Genomic DNA, 19443 nt, shown 5'->3' with positions numbered 1-19443 from the left:
TTGAACAATTTTCAAGTTTTTGCACAGACACGGTTGGAGTCGCTCACACGTTTATTGAACGCTCAATCTGTACTACCACGGATAAATAAATGCATAACCGTAATAATCATCTTCAAATCCGGTTAAAATATTGTAGTAAAATACACTAAGGGTGCCAATAAACTTATCATAGTATGATAAGTTTATTGACTCCCTTAGTGTATTTCACTACAATATTATGATAGCTACCAGAGTTGAAATTTTGTAAACCAGAAGCGCGTTTCTACAAAAGACTGATCAGAGATGGTCGAATAAAAAAAGATAAAAAAAATGACGAAGCTGAATGGCATTGAAAACATAAAACTAAGAAAGGTTTTGACAAACAGGAGTAGAGTCTTCAGAAGAACTTGAGTTCATCCCCGTGTCTTATTTGGATCGTAATTAACTTGTTGTATAGACGTGTTTGTCTACCTCTCCCAGCCCAGCACTTCTCTTATACACCTGTGATATCGTATATTAAGATGACAATAATATGACAGAATTTAAAAAAAAAATAAAAGCTCTATGAATATACAGTTATGCTATGAAATTATTTCGATAAATACCTTCAAAACCAATAATCATTACTCTCTCTCCAGGTAGAATTTTGTTGATACTTATTCCGTTACATAGATTTGGTGTTAGATACGAATAGTAGGTTAGAGCTGCATCAGGAAAGGCCACTATTGATAAATTTTGTCTCGTCGAAGTGTCATTCCAGAAAACCTGGTATATATGTGTTTGATATAACTATTAAATGGGTACAATTTAATTGTCATCCACTTTATAATAAAAACAATCCAAGCTGTTAATAAACAGTAGAAGTAGTGATGAGTCAAGAAAAATAGAAAAGAAACCCTCTTCCCGATTGATGTAAGAACCTAGATTTTTTTCTCACTCCAATACTGATAACAAGATGTTTTGAACTAAAATAACAATTTTTTAAAGTGTTGATTGTTTAACTGTTGAGGTATTTGAAGTCAATTTGCATATCAATGATAATTTATAACCTTAATAGGTCATCACGTGGCATTCAACAATGTGAATGCACATACGTATCGCGTTGTTAGCAACAAATCATCCTCAAACATAGAACAGTGGTTCAGTGGAACACAAGGTCATGCACACGTCCATTTCTTTTATGACTGTTATTGATATCTTTACACAAAATCCATTGTATGTTGGATGTGCATTGCTTGATATATTAGTCTTTGACGCATGATTGTTTAATTAGTTGTAAATTATTTGACCTAGCTTTCAGTATCTGCGTTTACTCTGAGATCTATACTTGATATCTTTTTTGTTGTGGAAATGTTTAATGTATAAACCCTGTCATGTCCGATCTGTGATTTTGTTAGATGTTTGTCACCTCTGTATCGATCTTAGGAGTTAAGGCCCTTTTAACTGATTCATATAGTTTGTTCTTGTGCTGTACTGTTACCACTGTCCCAGGTTAAAGGGATGTTTTGGCGTCAACAAACTAATTAAACACCGCTACATAATGTATTCAACAGGGATACTTGATGGAATGCTGGACACCAAGTTGAATTGTTAAACAGTAATATGTGCAATAAAGAATCAATTAGAGTTTTAAAAAAAGCATTTGCCTGTTCCAAGTCAGGAACCTTTAATTCAGTGGTTGTTATTTGTTGCAGTTTTTTTTTTCGTTTATTGTTTTGTACATTAATCAGGCCATTAGTTTTCTCGATTTAATTCTTTTACATTTGTCATTACGAAGCCTTTATAGCTCACTATGTGGTATAGGTTGTTAATTGTTGAAGGCTTTACGATGACCTATAGTTCGTAACTGCTATGTCATTTGGTCTCTTAAAGAGATATTTTCAATTAGCAATCACACAACATCTTCTTTTTTCTGTATTAAACCTGTGTATCTAGAAAAGATTTTTAAAAGGCATATCATGCCCAAGATACATAAAAATCAAATGCATTTTAGGTTTTAATGAGTTGAAAACATTGAATTTTTCAAGATACACAGGTTTGTCTGTACTCAAATAGTAAATTTTAATGAAAGCGCAGCCATTTAACCAAAGTGTCTACATGAGCTATTAATACACATCAAAAAATTCATCGGTATAATACTTGTTTGAATTTGCCAAGCTACTGTAAATTCAAAAATTATTGCATTTTTTATGAGTGGATAAAACTGCGAAATTTATTAGTGCAATTTCAGGAAAGATGCATACAGATACATGTTTCATATATCAAAGTGCGAGTTCCTGTTATTGGTATACTTACTCAGTCGCATTATTTGCATTTATAAACAAAACTGTACAGTACTAAATTTCAAAAGTGTTCATCTTTGCTGCATAGTGATCGGATTTTTTGAAAATATTACTTTTTTTAATTTCTCTAGACTTTATTTCATAAGAACGAGGAATAGGCAAGTTCGTGTGACGTGTATATAATTATATGAATATAAGTACGTCTGAGCCAGTGACACCTCTACAACAGATTTATCCATCGGATCAACCAGCAGTGATGGTGATACATGGCTGTGTACATTATGTATATACAACTCGTCTAAACGAGTTGTATAATTATATATATATATATATATATATCATGTACTGTAGTACGACGTTATATTCAAACTGACGTGGAAAGGTAACACCCGGCCACCGAAAGCTTCATTTTTATGAAGCCCAGGTGGTCGTGTGGTCTAGCGGGACGGCTACATTGCAGGCGATTTTGTGTCACGATATCTCAGGAGCATGGGTTCGAATCCCGGCGAGGGATTATTTTATGCTTTTGATAGTTTGGAAAAATGTTTTACATTGTTATAGTTAAAATATGAGAATTTGAGTCAAATCGGTGAACATGAATTTGGCAGCTAGTGCCCCTTTAAGGAAATGACATTTGATATGGAAGTTTTGTTTTTATTTGTATTATCAGTCTCACTTCTTGCGAGTACACTTGCTTGTGACCTTAGAACATGTATAGCGTTTTCACGGAGACATCGAAGAGTTCAATTACCCCTCTTTGCAGGGGAAGTTATAGTTTGCAATTAGATTCTCAACTGTATTGCTACACTTCTATTTATATACCAATATTTACCTCATGCCATGCTTTCTCAAAAAATGCTACAACTCCACTTTCGGTCCTTACTGATGGAATCATCAACACCCATTTGATATCAGAGCGTTTTAAAAATTCAGGCGTTAACCTACTTGTCAGTTTAAGGTAACTGAAATCAACAAGTTTCTTCATAAACTTTCCAAAAATATCAAGAGCTTTGTGTTTGCCCCCTCTCGAGTCTTTTATTAATGTCTCATCATCTAAATCCTACAACAAATTAATTTTAAATGCATGCTAGAAACTAATTTAAAGTAAGAGCTTAACCTTCAGGTCAGAGCTTTAATTGTGTTTACCCCCTCTTGCGTCTGTAAGTAAAGTCCAATCATAAAAATTCTACAACAGCTAGTTAAAATACATATTAAAAGTGACTTTAAAGTTTCTAAATTTTGTTCTGCTTATTTTGTATCACGTGCATTCATCATTTTACTAGTACTATATACAAAAATACAAGCATATACATGATATAGGCGGACATTTTAGAATTTCATATGTATTTGCTAATTAATCAAAACACACAAAACTAAATCATCAAGATATCAGCTGCGTGTTTCGTGTGTATGACTCATCGTAGGCACTCAAATCAATGACGAATATGACGAGCATAAGAAGATTAAAAATATATGTCAAAATCGGGCTAAGGATATCGTTAATTGTTGTATGAAGATCATCGTGTTGGTGCAACCAGGGCAGGCCATACAAGACTGTCAGAAGCATTGAAAAAAATCCTGCATATTAATCAATTCCACGATCTTTATCTTATGCCAGGAAACCATATTTTCAATAGAATATTATATAAATAAGATCAACAGAGGACCTATATCTCCAATGGATAATTCATTAAGAAAGTCTGGCTATTAAAAGAAATCAGATTACAATGCTAGAATATTAATAAAATGCGATATTTTGCTTCCCTGTCAAATGTTCAACGGCATTTGCACCTTAGCCTTAATCCTAGTAAAGTTCAATGAAGGAATAAATTAACAAGAACATTTTATAACACAGAAATAGATTACCTAGTTAGCTGTATTTGGCAAAACCGTTCGGAATTCCGGCTGCTAATTACTCTCCAACTAAACACTTTATTTGTTGTTTTTTTTTTTTTTTTAAAATTCGAGGGTCACTGATGAGTCTTTTGTAGACAAAATGAACGTCTGAAGTACAAAATTTAAATCTCGGTATCTGTTCTGCGTTCATTCAGACAGAATTGGTTTACTTGTAAGGATCATTAAGTTAATATAGATCGTATTTACATTAACGTGCACTATAAACAGCATCACCGTAAACATTAGTGAATGATATCCCGTGTTTGAATGCAACGATCAAGCCAGACTTCCAAAACAAGTCTTTGAATTTATGAAAATAAATAAAGTAAATGAAATTTATATTTAATATTGCCATAAAGCGCGAGGTTTGTCCAGCCACAAAACCAGGTTCAATCAACTATTTTTTCTTAAAATGTCCTGTACCAAGTCATGAATATGGCAGTTGTCTATTAGTTCGTTTCTGTGTATGTTGCATTGTCGTTTGATTTTTGTTGCACTTCAGTATTCTGTTGTTTCGTTGTTTTCCTCATATAGTTGATGTATTTCCCTCGGTTTTAGTTTGTAACCCGCATTTGTTTTATCCCAATCGATTTATGACTATTGAACAGCAGTTTACTACTGTTGCCTTTATTTATGGTAACAAAATCCCTGACTAAAAGTCTTGTGTACTTTAAATCTAACAGGACAATTGTATATATTTTAAATACTTCAATGCCTATGTTTTACTACAAAACATATACAAAGTCTTTCTTATTAAGGAAAATCCTAATTGTCCAAATCTTCAGTAATGAGTTTTTATTTAATAATTGTCTGATCGCATTCTTATTCATCTACAGCTTTTGCGTATGCATGGACCTAAACCATGACAGTTTGACTATCATACAGCACAAATGCAAGTTTGATAAACAAATAAAAACGCAAGTGTAACAAAAAGCGGTCATAAGTCATTTATTTTGATGTGAAATAACAGTTGCCCTTTAATTTAATTGTGTTTCGATATGTATGTATGTTTCTCCATGGTTAAAGCACCATCTGTTACTTTAAAACACCTCTACAGTTGGTAAAGTCTTGATTTTCAATCCTTTAAGTATAATTGACTGACCAAGATGGTAGTATAAAAACCAGCTCAAATCAGAGAATCTCGGTCAGTTTCATATAGACATTTGAAGGATAAATTTTACGGATAATATTTCAAATGGTTAGTAGAGTGGATTTAGTGATTCCAAAGGATATAAATAGTTTTTGTATTTTTATGTGAATATTTGGAATAGTGATGGTGTCATAAAGTGAAAATAAGTTATTTACAGTGAAAATACAAGGTATATACTTGCTGGTGTTGCAAGTTGTTATATTGTGAAAGTGTAATAGTGAGAGTACAAGGGGTATACTTGCATATACTTGCTGGTGTAGCAAGTTGTATTATTATGGAACGGTGGATCTTCCTAGAAGTGTATTAGTGAGAATACAAGGTTTGTACTTGCTGGTGTTACAAGTTGTAATATTGTGGTAGTGTGGGTGCTTCTTAGAAGTATATGGGTGAAAGTGCACCGTATTTAACCTTACCAGTTTTTGATGATATTCATTGTGTGGGAACTCATAGGGATAGTAAGTGCGTGAGTTTAGATGTGTTTATATACATATATATTCCTTGTGCTTTGAAGGATTTTAATTTAGTTTAAGTATAATTGTGTTATAATTGTGTTAGTGTCGTTAATAGCATATTCACAAATATATACTACAAATTGGTGAACATTGTAAATAAAAGTTGTATATTTTGTTATAGTATTCGTACGTTTCAATCTGTTGGTGATATTGTGTAATTGAGGGCCTAATGCATATTGCATGGTAATTTATTAGTGATATTGTGAATTATTCGGTCAGATACATGTTACATAGTGATTGCTAGTGACATTGTGTATATATATTCTGTTATGAAACATTGTGTTTATGCATTGTGAATGAGGTACTTCTCCTTGCATTTTGATTTATGTGCATGATGCTGTGTATATATTTTGACATTGTGAACTCATTTAAGGGTGTGTTATTTATTATGAATATGACAAATGGTTGTGGTACAAAATTGAGTTTAGCACTTGAAATCCCGATTTATTCAGGTACGGATCCGTTGATCGCTGGTTACACGTTATACAAGTATAGATAAAGACAAATTCACATCGTCAGATCATCTCGAGTATTGTTCATGTTTTTCGTTTACTGTTTAACTTTAGGTAACGATGGTAAATTGTGGCACCAAAACCGAAATCTAATAAAGAATCAAATATCTAAAAGGGGCACTCGCTATATAATTTAAAATATAATTTTGTTTTTGTTTTGTTCAAACATTAATGAAAGTGAAATAGTGGAAATGATGAACTCAAGACCTTAAGTATTGAAGCCACGATTCATACTCTTACACCAGGACGACTGGATACCATCTTACTGTTAGTTTAACATATTTAAACTATCTTGGGCTCAACAAGAGTATATACTATACAGTTATATGTTATATTAGTTGTACTGCATTTTGAACTTGATGTTACTATAGTCTAGAAGCGTTGGGTTGTAAATTAATGGCAACAGTAGTAAACCGCTGTTCAAAAGTCATAAAATCGATTGAGGGAAAACAAAACCGAGTAACAATCCAAAGACTAGGGAAACACATTAACTATATGAGGCAAACAAAGGAGCAACAGGAACACTGAAGTGCAACAAAAATAAACGTCAGCATACACAGAAACGAACCATCTGACAACAACTGCCATATTTCTGACTCGGCACAGAAAATCATAATAAAGTATGGTGGGTTGAACCTGGTTTGATGACCAGCAAAACCTCCCGCTTATATGGCAATTTTTAAAAATACACTACGTGATAGAAATACAGCGCAAACACACACAAGAACAATTATCAATACAATGTATCTTGAACTTCATACAATAATTGTCACAATACCAGTATAAACAATTATGATTACAATGACGATTTTGAAATGCTATTTCAAAATTATTTGGACTACAAACGATAGGGCATATCATATCATGCAACCAAAACCACAACAGAAACATACAAAACAAATACATAAATGTTGGATGTATAAAATACCGAGACACGTCGTATATCAATGCAAATTCACACTCAGTAAAACAGTCATATTCGAGAATAGGTCAGGTTTGGTACTTAGCAGACAAACGACAAAGATGATAAACCACAACCTAAAAGTACTAACAATGTCAAGTGTTAGTTAAGATACAGACACATAGTAATGATGAACCAATTCGTGATGGTATACATTAAAACTACGGAGTTTCATTTGTAATCTCTCTCCTCACAATTCTGTCGGAACAGTTTCTGCACAAGGAGCACACTCCTGTTTATGAAATTCTTTTAGTGTGGACATGCACGAGCATAACATATCGATTAAGATATTTTAACACCATAAGATCGAGCACAGGGTATGTTTCTGCTGAGAAATGGGAAATTGATACTTGGGAAGTTGAAATCACTCTGCTGGTCATAGATTTTAATTTGAATTTTAATCGGTGTCAATATTGAGGAAAAGATCAAGATATGAAGCAGTCTTTCTTGTATCAGTAGTATCCTTAATTTCAAGCTCACTGTTATATACGAAATTCAACTACTGACTGAAATATGGGTTATTCAGTGACAGGCTACCCCACTCGGACTTGGTGCGTCGCGTTCTCATGGGATAACAATAACTAATAAAAAAATGTAATAACCACATATATAAAATATGGAGATGTGGTATACTAGCCATTCGCCAATGATTTCAGACAAGATACCAATTGATGTTGAGGAAAGCAACTATAGTCCTTAAATGGGCATTAGCCGGCAATTTCATGTTCACCGATTTGACTCAAATTCTCAAATTTGAAATATAACTAAAACGTATATCCAAATTACAATAAGTCTGAAATAAGCAATTAACAACGCATGGACTCGATGATGTATATCAACATTTCGTGTCTATTTTAGTCTAGATACCAACTTTATACCATCGATATAAACTCCCTTCGAAGACTACCAACAGTCACATAACCCTATATAAACATAAAAATAAGTTATTCATCGGTTTTACATGAATAAGAATGATTATTTTGTGGATTGAATCTGTCAACAAAATTGTTCACCTTTGTTTCACTTTCAATGTTGACATTTTCCGAATATGTCTTATACATGCGTTACCAATCTATAGCTATAGTTGTGAGTTAAATGGAAGGTCAGACGAATGCGGATTAAATTAGGTCAAATAATCACTTTCAACTGAATACTTCATCGGCAATCTTTCTTGTTATTTTGACTGAACTTCCTCCTAAAAGCGAATAATCATTTCAAGATTTCACTTTCATTTTAATGAGTAAACAAAACAATTTTTTATTTTTTTAAAGTTATTATGGCAACTGGCATGAAAAAATGTTAAACAGTTCGAACGAGCAAACAATAAACAGACACAATTATGACAAAGTAAATCTTCACAGTGGAAATGCTATCTATCTGTTTTCTTTTTTTTTCTTTTAGCAAACGAAAAAGTTAGAATTCGAAATTTGAAACATTTTACTATATCTTTATCAACTACAACAAACCTCACTGATGTAAAGACTTTCTATGACATTTTCGAAGAAAACAAAGTCTTTGCTGTAATCTTCATTCTCTTCAAATTGTTGAATAGCTTGATATCCAAATTCCTCAGCATGACCTTCTTTTGAAAGTATAAAAGCTGAAGGGAAATCTAGTCTTGGCGCTTTTTCAGTCATAAACACATACGACTGAACGATTTTGGGATCATCTTCGAATTGGTATTTAAACTGATGAGCAAATCCACATGACTTTGTTCCTATTTTTATTGCTGTAACCAACATTGAGTAATCCATCTGAAAATATAGGTTGCCATATAAATCTTTTTTTTTTGGTGATAACTGCACATTTTCTGTCATATTTGACCCAATAAACTTGAAAGTATATCAGGAAATCTGAGTTAAATGTACGTAATACTTTGTAAACAAAGACAAAATTCTGTAATGTATGTTAAATACTAATTAGGTCTTTCCACCTTTCCGTGGAAAGACCTATTGAATTTGTTCTGATTATTATTTTTTTTTCTTCCACCTAATTTTTTTCTAGCGTAGTATTGATGTTTCAAAAGATGTCGCTTAGATATTTGAAATATGATATTGTATAGTTTATACGCTTTAAAAATTTACAAATGCTTAACAAAATACTTTACGTTGTAAGAGTTATCTCCCCAAACACTGTTTTTCTTGTGGCCACTATTCCTTCGCAACCGTTAAAGGGTACTACAAATTTATTTTACCAAATTGCTCGTTACATCTTCAGGATTAGGATATTCATTTGGACCGAAGCTTTACGGAGACTCCATATGAGAGTTATTCCCCCTTTTCAATTTAATTACGTGATATGCATTTCTAAATGGTAAACCATAAATGATAAAGACATAGGGTCTTTAGATTTGAGGTCCTTGGTCCAAAAAAATAAAAATGAGGTCAAGGTCATATTCTAAATTTTGATTTTGGCTTATTTTCATTTATTTTCAAATATCGTATGACATATCGACAAATAATTTTTTATAAATTGTTAGTTGCGACATGTCCTTACTTGTATATTTTGGTTGAAAGGATGCGCAGACAATAAATAGGAGTTTTTGCCCATCTTACATTTAGAATTACACGTAAAGTAATATTACTCATTAACCAAACATATTAAAGACCTAGGGTCTTTTGATTTAAGGTCCTTGGTTTGTGACCTTGAAATTGAGGTCAAGGTCATAGGTTAATATGACGTTCTAGATTTTGACCTTTGCTTTAAATTCATATAAATACATCATAAAGCCATAAGAACTAACATTTTAAACTGATTTGTCATATTTCAATATCAAAATAGATATTTACTAGTGGAAAGACCTACAATTGTTCCGTGAACAATTGGTTTTTAATTAGGTCTTTCCACTTTTCCGTGGAAAGACCTATTGATTTTTTTCTGATTATTATTATTTTTCTTCTTCCGCCTACATTTTTTTCTTGCGTAGTTTTGTTGTTTCATAAGATGTCGCTTAGATATTTGAAATATGATATTGTATAGTTTATACGCTTTAAAAATTTACAACCGCGTAACAAAATACTTTACGTTGTAAGAGTTATCTCCCCAAACACTGTTTTTCTTGAGGCCACTACTCCTTCGCAACCGTAAAAGATTACGACAAAATTATTTTACCAAATTGCTCGTTACATCATCAGGATTAGGATATTCACTTGGACCGAAGCTTTACGGAAACTCCATATGAGAGTTATTCCCCCTTTTCCATTTGAATTAAGTATTATGCATTTCTAAATGGTAAACCATAATTGATAGAGACCTAGGGTATTTTGATTTGAGATCCTTGGTCCCAAAAAATGAAAATGAGGTCAAGGTCAAAGTTCAAGGTCATATTCTAAATTTTGATTTTGGTTTATTTTCACTTCTTTTCAAATACCGTATGACATATTGACAAATAATTTTTCATAAATTGTTAGTTGCAACATGTCCTTACTTGTATATTTTGGTTGAAAGGGTGTGCATACATGAAATGGGAGTTTTTGTCCATCTTACATTTAGAATTATGCATAAAGTGATATTACTCATTAACCAAACATGTTAAAGACCTAGGGTCTTTTGATTTAAGGTCCTTGGTTTGTGACCTTGAAATTTAGGTCAAGGTCATAGGTTAATACGACGTTCTAGATTTTGACCTTTGCTTTAAATTCATATAAATACATCATAAAGCCATAGAAACTAATATTTTCAACTGATTTTTCATATTTCAATATCAAAATAGATCTTTACTAGTGGAAAGACCTACAATTGTTCTCTGAACAATTGGTTTTTAATTATTATTTTTAAGTCTTTCCACTTTTCTGTGGAAAGACTTATTGTTTTTGTTCTGATTATTATTATTATTATTAGGTCTTTCCACTTTTCCGTGGAAAGACCTATAGGTTTTGTTCTGATTATTAGGTCTTTCCACCTTTCCGTGGAAAGACCTATTGGATTTCTTCTGATTATTAGGTCTTTCCACCTTTCCGTGGAAAGACCTATTGGATTTCTTCTGATTATTAAGTCTTTCCACTTTTCTGTGGAAAGACTTATTGTTTTTGTTCTGATTATAATTATTAGGTCTTTCCACCTTTCCGTGGAAAGACCTATAGGTTTTGTTCTGATTATTAGGTCTTTCCACCTTTCCGTGGAAAGACCTATTGAATTTGTTCTGATTATTAGGTCTTTCCACCTTTCCGTGGAAAGACCTATTGAATTTGTTGTGATTATTAGGTCTTTCCACCTTTCCGTGGAAAGACCTATTGAATTTGTTCTGATTATTATTATTATTATTTTTTTTTTTTTTCTTCCGCCTAATTTTTTTTCTTGCGTATTATTGATGTTTCAAAAGATGTCGCTTAGATATTTGGAATATGGTATCGTATAGTTTATACGCTTTAAAAATTTACAACTGTGTAACAAAATACTTTACGTTGTAAGAGTTATCTCCCCAAACACTGTTTTTCTTGTGGCCACTACTCCTTCGCAACCGTTAAAGATTACGACAAATTTATTTTACCAAATTGCTCGTTACATCTTCAGGATTAGGATATTCGTTTGGACCGAAGCTTTAAGGAGACTCCATATGAGAGTTATTCCCCCTTTTCCCTTAAATTAAGTGATATGCATTTCTAAATGGTAAACCATAAGTGATAAAGACATAGGGTCTTTAGATTTGGGGTCCTTGGTCCAAAATAATAAAAATGAGGTCAAGGTCAAAGGTCAAGGTCATATTCTAAATTTTGATTTTGGCTTATTTTCATTTATTTTCAAATACCTTATCACATATCGACAAATAATTTTTCATAAATTGTTAGTTGCGACATGTCCTTACTTGTATATTTTGATTGAAAGGGTGCGCAGGCAATAAATAGGAGTTTTTGCCCATCTTACATTGAGAATTACGCGTAAAGTGATATTACTAATAAACCAAACATATTAAAGACCTTGGGTCTTTTGATTTAAGGTCCTTGGTTTGTGAACTTGAAATTGAGGTCAAGGTCATAGGTCAATATGACGTTCTAGATTTTGACCTTTGCTTTAAATTCATATAAATACATCATACAGCCATAGGAACTAACATTTTAAACTGATTTTTAATATTTCAATATCAAAATAGATCTTTTCTAGTGGAAAGACCTACAATTGTTCTCTGAACAATTGGTTTTTAATTATTATTATTTTTTTTTTTTTCTTCCGCCTAATTTTTTTCTTGCGTAGTATTGATGTTTCAAAAGATGTCGCTTAGATATTATGAATATGATATCGTAAAGTGTATGCGCTTTTAAAACTGACAACTGCGTAACCAAATACTTTGCGTTGTAAGAGTTATCTCCCCAAACACTGTTTTTCTTGTGGCCACTACTCCTTCGCAACCGTTAAAGATTACGACAAATTTATTTTACCAAATTGCTAGTTACATCTTCAGGATTAGAATATTCATTTGGACCGAAGCTTTATGGAGACTCCATATGAGAGTTATTCCCCCTTTTCCATTTAATTAAGTGATATGCATTTCTAAATGGTAAACCATAAGTGATAAAGACATAGGGTCTTTAGATTTGAGGTCCTTGGTCCAAAATAATAAAAATGAGGTCAAGGTCAAAGGTCAAGGTCATATTCTAAATTTAGATTTTGGCTAATTTTCATTTATTTTCAAATACCTTATGACATATCGACAAATAATTTTTCATAAATTGTTAGTTGGGACATGTCCTTACTTGTATATTTTGGTTGAAAGGGTGTGCAGACAATAAATGGGAGTTTTTGCCAATCTTACATTTAGAATTACACGTAAAGTGATATTACTAATAAACCAAAAATATTAAAGACCTAGGGTCTTTTGATTTAAGGTCCTTGGTTTGTGAACTTGAAATTGAGGTCAAGGTCATAGGTTAATATGACGTTCTAGATTTTGACCTTTGCTTTAAATTCATATAAATACATCATAAAGCCATAGGAACTAACATTTTAAACTGATTTTTCATATTTCAATATCAAAATAGATCTTTACTAGTGGAAAGACCTACAATTGTTCTCTGAACAATTGGTTTTTAATTATTTTTTTTTTTCTTCCGCCTAAATTTGTTTTTTGCGTAGTATTGTTGTTTAATAAGTTGTCGCTTAGATATTTGGAATATGATATTGTTTAGTTTATACGCTTTAAAAATTTACAACCGCGTAACAAAATACTCTACGTTGTAAGAGTTATCTCCCCAAACACTGTTTTTCTTGTGGCCACTACTCCTTCGCAACCGTTAAAGGTTATGACAAATTTATTTTACCAAATTGCTCATTACATCTTCAGGATTAGGGTATTCATTTGGACCGAAGCTTTACAGAGACTCCATATGAGAGTTATTCCCCCTTTTCCATTTAATTAAGTGATATGCATTTCTAAATGGTAAACCATAAGTGATAAAGACATAGGGTCTTTAGATTTGAGGTCCTTGGTCCAAAAAAATATAAATGAGGTCAAGGTCAAAGGTCAAGGTCATATTCTAAATTTTGATTTTGGCTTATTTTCATTTATTTTCAAATACCTTATGACATATCGACAAATGATTTTTCATAAATTGTTAGTTGCGACATGTCCTTACTTGTATATTTTGGTTGAAAGGGTGCGCAGACAATAAATGGGAGTTTTTGTCCATCTTACATTTAGAATTACACGTAAAGTGATATTACTCATTAACCAAACATATTAAAGACCTAGGGTCTTTTGATTTAAGGTCCTTGGTTTGTGACCTTGAAATTGAGGTCAAGGTCATAGGTTAATATGACGTTCTAGATTTTGACCTTTGCTTTAAATTGATATTAATACATCATAAAGCCATAGGAACTAACATTTGAAACTGATTTTTCATACTTCAATATCAAAATAGATCTTTACTAGTGGAAAGACCTACAATTGTTCTCTGAACAATTGGTTTTTAATTATTTATTTTTTTTTTCTTCCGCCTAATTTTTTTCTTGCGTAGTATTGTTGTTTAATAAGTTGTCGCTTAGATATTTGGAATATGATATCGTATAGTTTATACGCTTTAAAAATTTACAACTGCATAACAAAATACTTTACATTGTAAGAGTTATCTCCCCAATCACTGTTTTTCTTGTGGCCACTACTCCTTCGTAACCGTAAAAGATTACGACAAAATTATTTTACCAAATTGCTCGTTACATCTTCAGGATTAGGATTTTAATTTTGACCGAAGCTATCCAGAGACTCCATATGAGAGTTATTCCCCCTTATGTATTTGATATAGGTGATATGCGTTTCTAACTGGTAAACCATAAGTGATAGAGACCTAGGGTCTCTTGATTTGAGATCCTTGGTCCAAAAAAATGAAAATAAGGTCAAGGTCAAAGGTCAAGGTCATATTCTAAAATTTGATTTTGGCTTATTTTCACTTATTTTCAAATACCGTGACATATCGACAAATATTTTTTCCTAAATTGTTAGTTGCGACATGTCCTTACTTGTATATTTTGGTTGAACCGGTGCGCATACAATAAATGGGAGTTTTTGTCCATCTTACATTTAGAATTACGCGTAAAGTGGTATTACTCATTAACCAAACATATTAAAGACCTTGGGTCTTATGATTTAAGGTCCTTGGTTTGTGACCTTGAAATTGAGGTCAAGGTCATAGGTTAAAAGGACGTTCTAGATTTTGACCTTTGCTTTAAATTCATATAAATACATCATAAAGCCATAGGAACTAACATTTTAAACTGATTTTTCATATTTCAATATCAAAATAGCTCTTTACTAGTGGAAAGACCTTCAATTGTTCTCTGAACAATTGGTTTTTAATTATTATTATTTTTTTTTTTTTATTCTTCCGCCTAATTCTTTTCTTGCGTAGTATTGATGTTTCAAAAGATGTCGCTTAGATATTTGGAATATGATATCGTAAAGCGTATGCACTTTTAAAACTAACCACTGCGTAACCAAATACTTTACGTTGTTAGAGTTATCTCCCTAAACACTGATTTTCTTGTGGCCACTACTCCTTCGCAACCATAAAAGATTACGACAAATTTATTTTACCAAATTGCTCGTTACATCCTCAGGATGTTCTGTTTTATTTTGACCGAAGCCGTATAGAGACTCCATATGAGAGTTAGTTCCCCTTTTGTATTTGAAATTTTGAAATGTATTTTAAACTGGAAAACCATAAGTGATAGAGACCTAGGGTCTTTTGTTTTGAGATCATTGGTCCAAAAAAATGAAAATTAGGTAAAGGTCAAAGGTCAAGGTCATATTCTAAATTTTGATTTTGGCCTATTTTCACTAATTTTCATTAACCTTATAAGATACCGACAAATTATTTTTACTAAATTGTTAGTTGTAACTTATATATTTTGGTTAAAAGGGTGTGTAGACATAAAATGGGAGTTTTTGCCCCTCCTATATTAAGAATTAAACGTAAATGATATAACTCATTAACTATACATATTACAGACCTAGGGTCTTTTTATTTGGGGTCCCTGGTTTATGACCTTGAAATATAGGTCAAGGTCATCAGTAAATTTGACGTTCTAGATTTTGACCTTTGCTCAAAATTCATATTTATACATCATTAAGCCATAGGAACTGACATTTTCAACTGAATTTTTCATATTTCAATATCAAAATAGCTCTTTACTAGTGGAAAGACCTTCAATTGTTCTCTGAACAATTGGTTTTTAATTTTTTTTTTTTTCTTCCGCCTAAATTTTTTCTTGCGTAGTATTGATGTTCCAAAAGATGTCGCTTAGATATTTGGAATATGATGTCGTATAGTTTATACGCTTTAAAAATTTACAACTGCATAACAAAATACTTTTTATTGTAAGAGTTATCTCCCCAAACACTGTTTTTCTTGTGGCCACTACTCCTTCGCAACCGTAAAAGATTATGACAAATTTATTTTACCAAATTGCTCGTTACTTCTTCAGGATTAGGATATTCATTTGGACTGAAGTTATCCAGAGACTCCATATGAGAGTTATTTCCACTTATGCATTTGATATAAGTGATATGCGTTTCTAACTGGTAAACCATCAGTGATATAGGCCTAGGGTCTTTGGATTTAAGTTCCTTGGTCCAAAAAAATGAAAATAAGGTCAAGGTCAAAGGTCAAGGTCATATTCTAAATTTTGATTTTGGCTTATTTTCACTTATTTTCAACAACCGTGAAAGATATTGACAAAATATTTTTACTAAATTGTGAGTTGCGACATGTTGTAACTTATAAATTTTGGTTGGAAGGGTGCGTAAACAATAAATGAGAGTTTTCGCCCATCTTATATTTAAAATCATGCCTAAAGTGATATAACTCATTTACCATACATATTACAGACCTAGGGTCTTTTTATTTGAGGTTCTTGGTTGGTTACCTTGAAATTGAGGTCAAGGTCAAAGGTTAATAGGACATTCTAGATTTTGACCTTTGCTTTAAATTCATATTTATACATTATAAAGTCATAGGAACTGACATTTTAGATTGATTTTTAATATTTTAATAATAAAATAGATCATTACTTGTGGAAAGACCTTCAATTGTTCTTTGAAAAATTGGTTTTTAATTAGGTTTATTTTTTTCTTCCGCCTAAATTTTTTCTTTTGTAGTATTGATGTTTCAAAAGATGTCGCTTAGATATTTGGAATATGATATCGTAAAGCGTATGCACTTTTAAAACTAACCACTGCGTAACCAAATACTTTACGTTGTAAGAGTTATCTCCCCAAACACTGTTTTTCTTGTGGCCACTACTCCTTCACAACCATAAAAGATTACGACAAATTTATTTTACCAAATTGCTCGTTACTTCTTCAGGATTAGGATATTCATTTGGACTGAAGCTATTTGAAGACTCCATATGAGAGTTATTTCCCCTAATACATTTGATATAAGTGATATGCGTTTCTAACTGGTAAACCATCAGTGATATAGGCCTAGGGTCTTTGGATTCAAGGTCCTTGGTCCAAAAAAATGAAATTAAGGTCAAGGTCAAAGGTCAAGGTCATATTCTAAATTTTGATTTTGACTTATTTTCTCTTATTTTCAACAACCATGAAAGATATTGACAAATTATTTTTACTGAATTGTGAGTTGCGACATGTTGTAACTTATAAATGTTGGTTGGAAGGGTGCGTAAACGATAAATGAGAGTTTTCGCCCATCTTATATTTAAAATCATGCCGAAAGTGATACAACTCATTACCCATACATATTACAGATATTTTTACCTTTGCTTTAAATTCCTATTTATACATTATAAAGTCATAGGAACTGACATTTTAGATTGATTTTTAATATTTTGATAATTAAATAGATCTTTACTTGTGGAAAGACCTTTAATTTTTTTTTTAAAGATTCTTGCGAACCTTCATTCAGTATAGATTATTAATATGATTTAACAATCTTGAAGTATGATATACACATTCAACGATTACAAATTTTTCGATAATACCTATTCAATTTTAATTAATACTTCCAAAATTATTAAGTTCTTAAATACTACGAACATATAACATACGTTTAAACTTGAAAAGATTAATAAATTGAAAACAACACGTTTAATAATTTCAATGCGTTCGAAGCGCTTTTCTGGATTTACCTTCATTAGGAACGCTCAAAAACATTTGAAATCCGGGGATGTATAAGTACCGAAACCGTTGAAGAGCTATATGACAAAAAAAGATAAAAAAATTGATAGCCAAATTCATCTAAAGTCAACTTTGCCTGAGTGAGTTGAAACCATAGTTTCTTAATAATTTCAAAATTTATAAACGGACAATTTTAGAAAAGTTTGTTAAATCATGTCAGTACCGAAGTACTGACTACTGAGTTCATGATACCCTCGGGGACTGATAGTCCACCAGCAGAGGTATCGACCCAGTGATGTAAAATATTGAAAACTACACGTTTAATAATTGTAATGCGTCCGAAGCGCTTTAATCAAAGATCCGAACTGCTTCATATTATATACATGTCTCATGGGCAATGAACCAATTTTTGCTTTCTTCTTAATTATGTCTCATATGCAATCTAATGCTGAGTTCAAACATTATTCGAATTCGATTCGCATTAACTAATTCGAATTAGTTTAATTCGCATTCGAAACGTTTTACGTCCTAACGTCAATTGGAATTCGAATTGCAATGCGCGTCAAATTCGCTTTACTGTCCAAACGACGTTAGCTTTTAATTCGTATTAACAAAAACGTATTTCTAATGCGAATTGACTAATTCGAATTAGATAATTCGAATCAATTCGAATTAAAAAAGAAGAGTGTGTGAACGCGATAAGCGAATTCGATTCGCATTCGATTCGAATTCAATTCGAACAAGAAGTAATTGTAACAGGATGCTGTAACGAAGTCTCCCAAACAAAGCTCCCATAACTCGCCATTCATATGGTCCCATGTTCATTTGATTTGATTTTTTGTCCCATACAAGAATATATATGGCTTACGAGTAGGGATCTCCACCATTTACAAGTATTCAAACAGGAAGGGGTGGTGGTGACCCCCAGGGAATTTACCTACATTTCATTTCATTTGTTTTATTGTCCCCTACAAGAATGTATATGGTTTAAGGGTGGGGATCTGGACCGTTTACAAGATAATAGCACATTCTCAAATTGAACGGGGTGGGGCAACCCCCAGGAACTTCCCTTTAATTTCATTTGATTAGCTTTATTGTCCCATACAAGAATATATATGGTTTAGAGGTGGGGATGTTGACCGTTTACAAGTTTTCAAACAAGAGGGGGTGGGGTGACCCCCTAGGGACTTCCCTCTTATTTCATTTCATTTGTTTTATTGTCCCCTACAAGAATATATATGGTTTAGGGGTGGGGATGTTGACCGTTTACAAGTTTTCAAACAAGAGGGGGTGGGGTGACCCCCTACGGAATTCCCTTTTATTTTATTTCATTTCATTTGTTTTATTGTCCCCTACAAGAATATATATGGTTTAGGGGTGGGGATGTTGACCGTTTACAAGTTTTCAAATAAGAGGGGGTGGGGTGACCCCCTAGGAACTTAAGATTAATAAAAATAATAAGAAAAAAAAGAAACGTAGAATAACAATACGTCACCCCAACTCCGTTGAGGGTGCCATAATAATAAAAATAATAAGAACTGAGCAAAAACAATAAGTCTCCAAACTTTGTTTGGGAGACTTAAT

The 19443-nt window shown here is 32.3% G+C and overlaps 1 protein-coding gene across 1 annotated transcript in view; it reads right to left on the bottom strand.

Annotated features, from left to right (window-relative positions):
* Window positions 1–19443, bottom strand: part of LOC139512400 (heat shock 70 kDa protein 12A-like) — a 49011-nt gene that overhangs the window by 3358 nt on the left and 26210 nt on the right. The window contains exons 2-4 of the mRNA XM_071300010.1: window positions 8759–9046; window positions 3094–3321; window positions 585–744 (exon numbers count right to left, since the gene is read on the bottom strand). Coding sequence (XP_071156111.1) covers window positions 585–744; window positions 3094–3321; window positions 8759–9046 — 676 coding nt within the window. The remainder of the gene's footprint in view (window positions 1–584; window positions 745–3093; window positions 3322–8758; window positions 9047–19443) is intronic.

This window comes from Mytilus edulis, chromosome 2 (genome assembly GCF_963676685.1).
Source record: "Mytilus edulis chromosome 2, xbMytEdul2.2, whole genome shotgun sequence".
NCBI classification, from domain to species: Eukaryota; Metazoa; Mollusca; class Bivalvia; order Mytilida; family Mytilidae; genus Mytilus; species Mytilus edulis.
The sequence above is the reverse complement of the archived record's forward strand: the minus strand, read 5'-3'. Positions and strand labels throughout refer to the sequence as shown.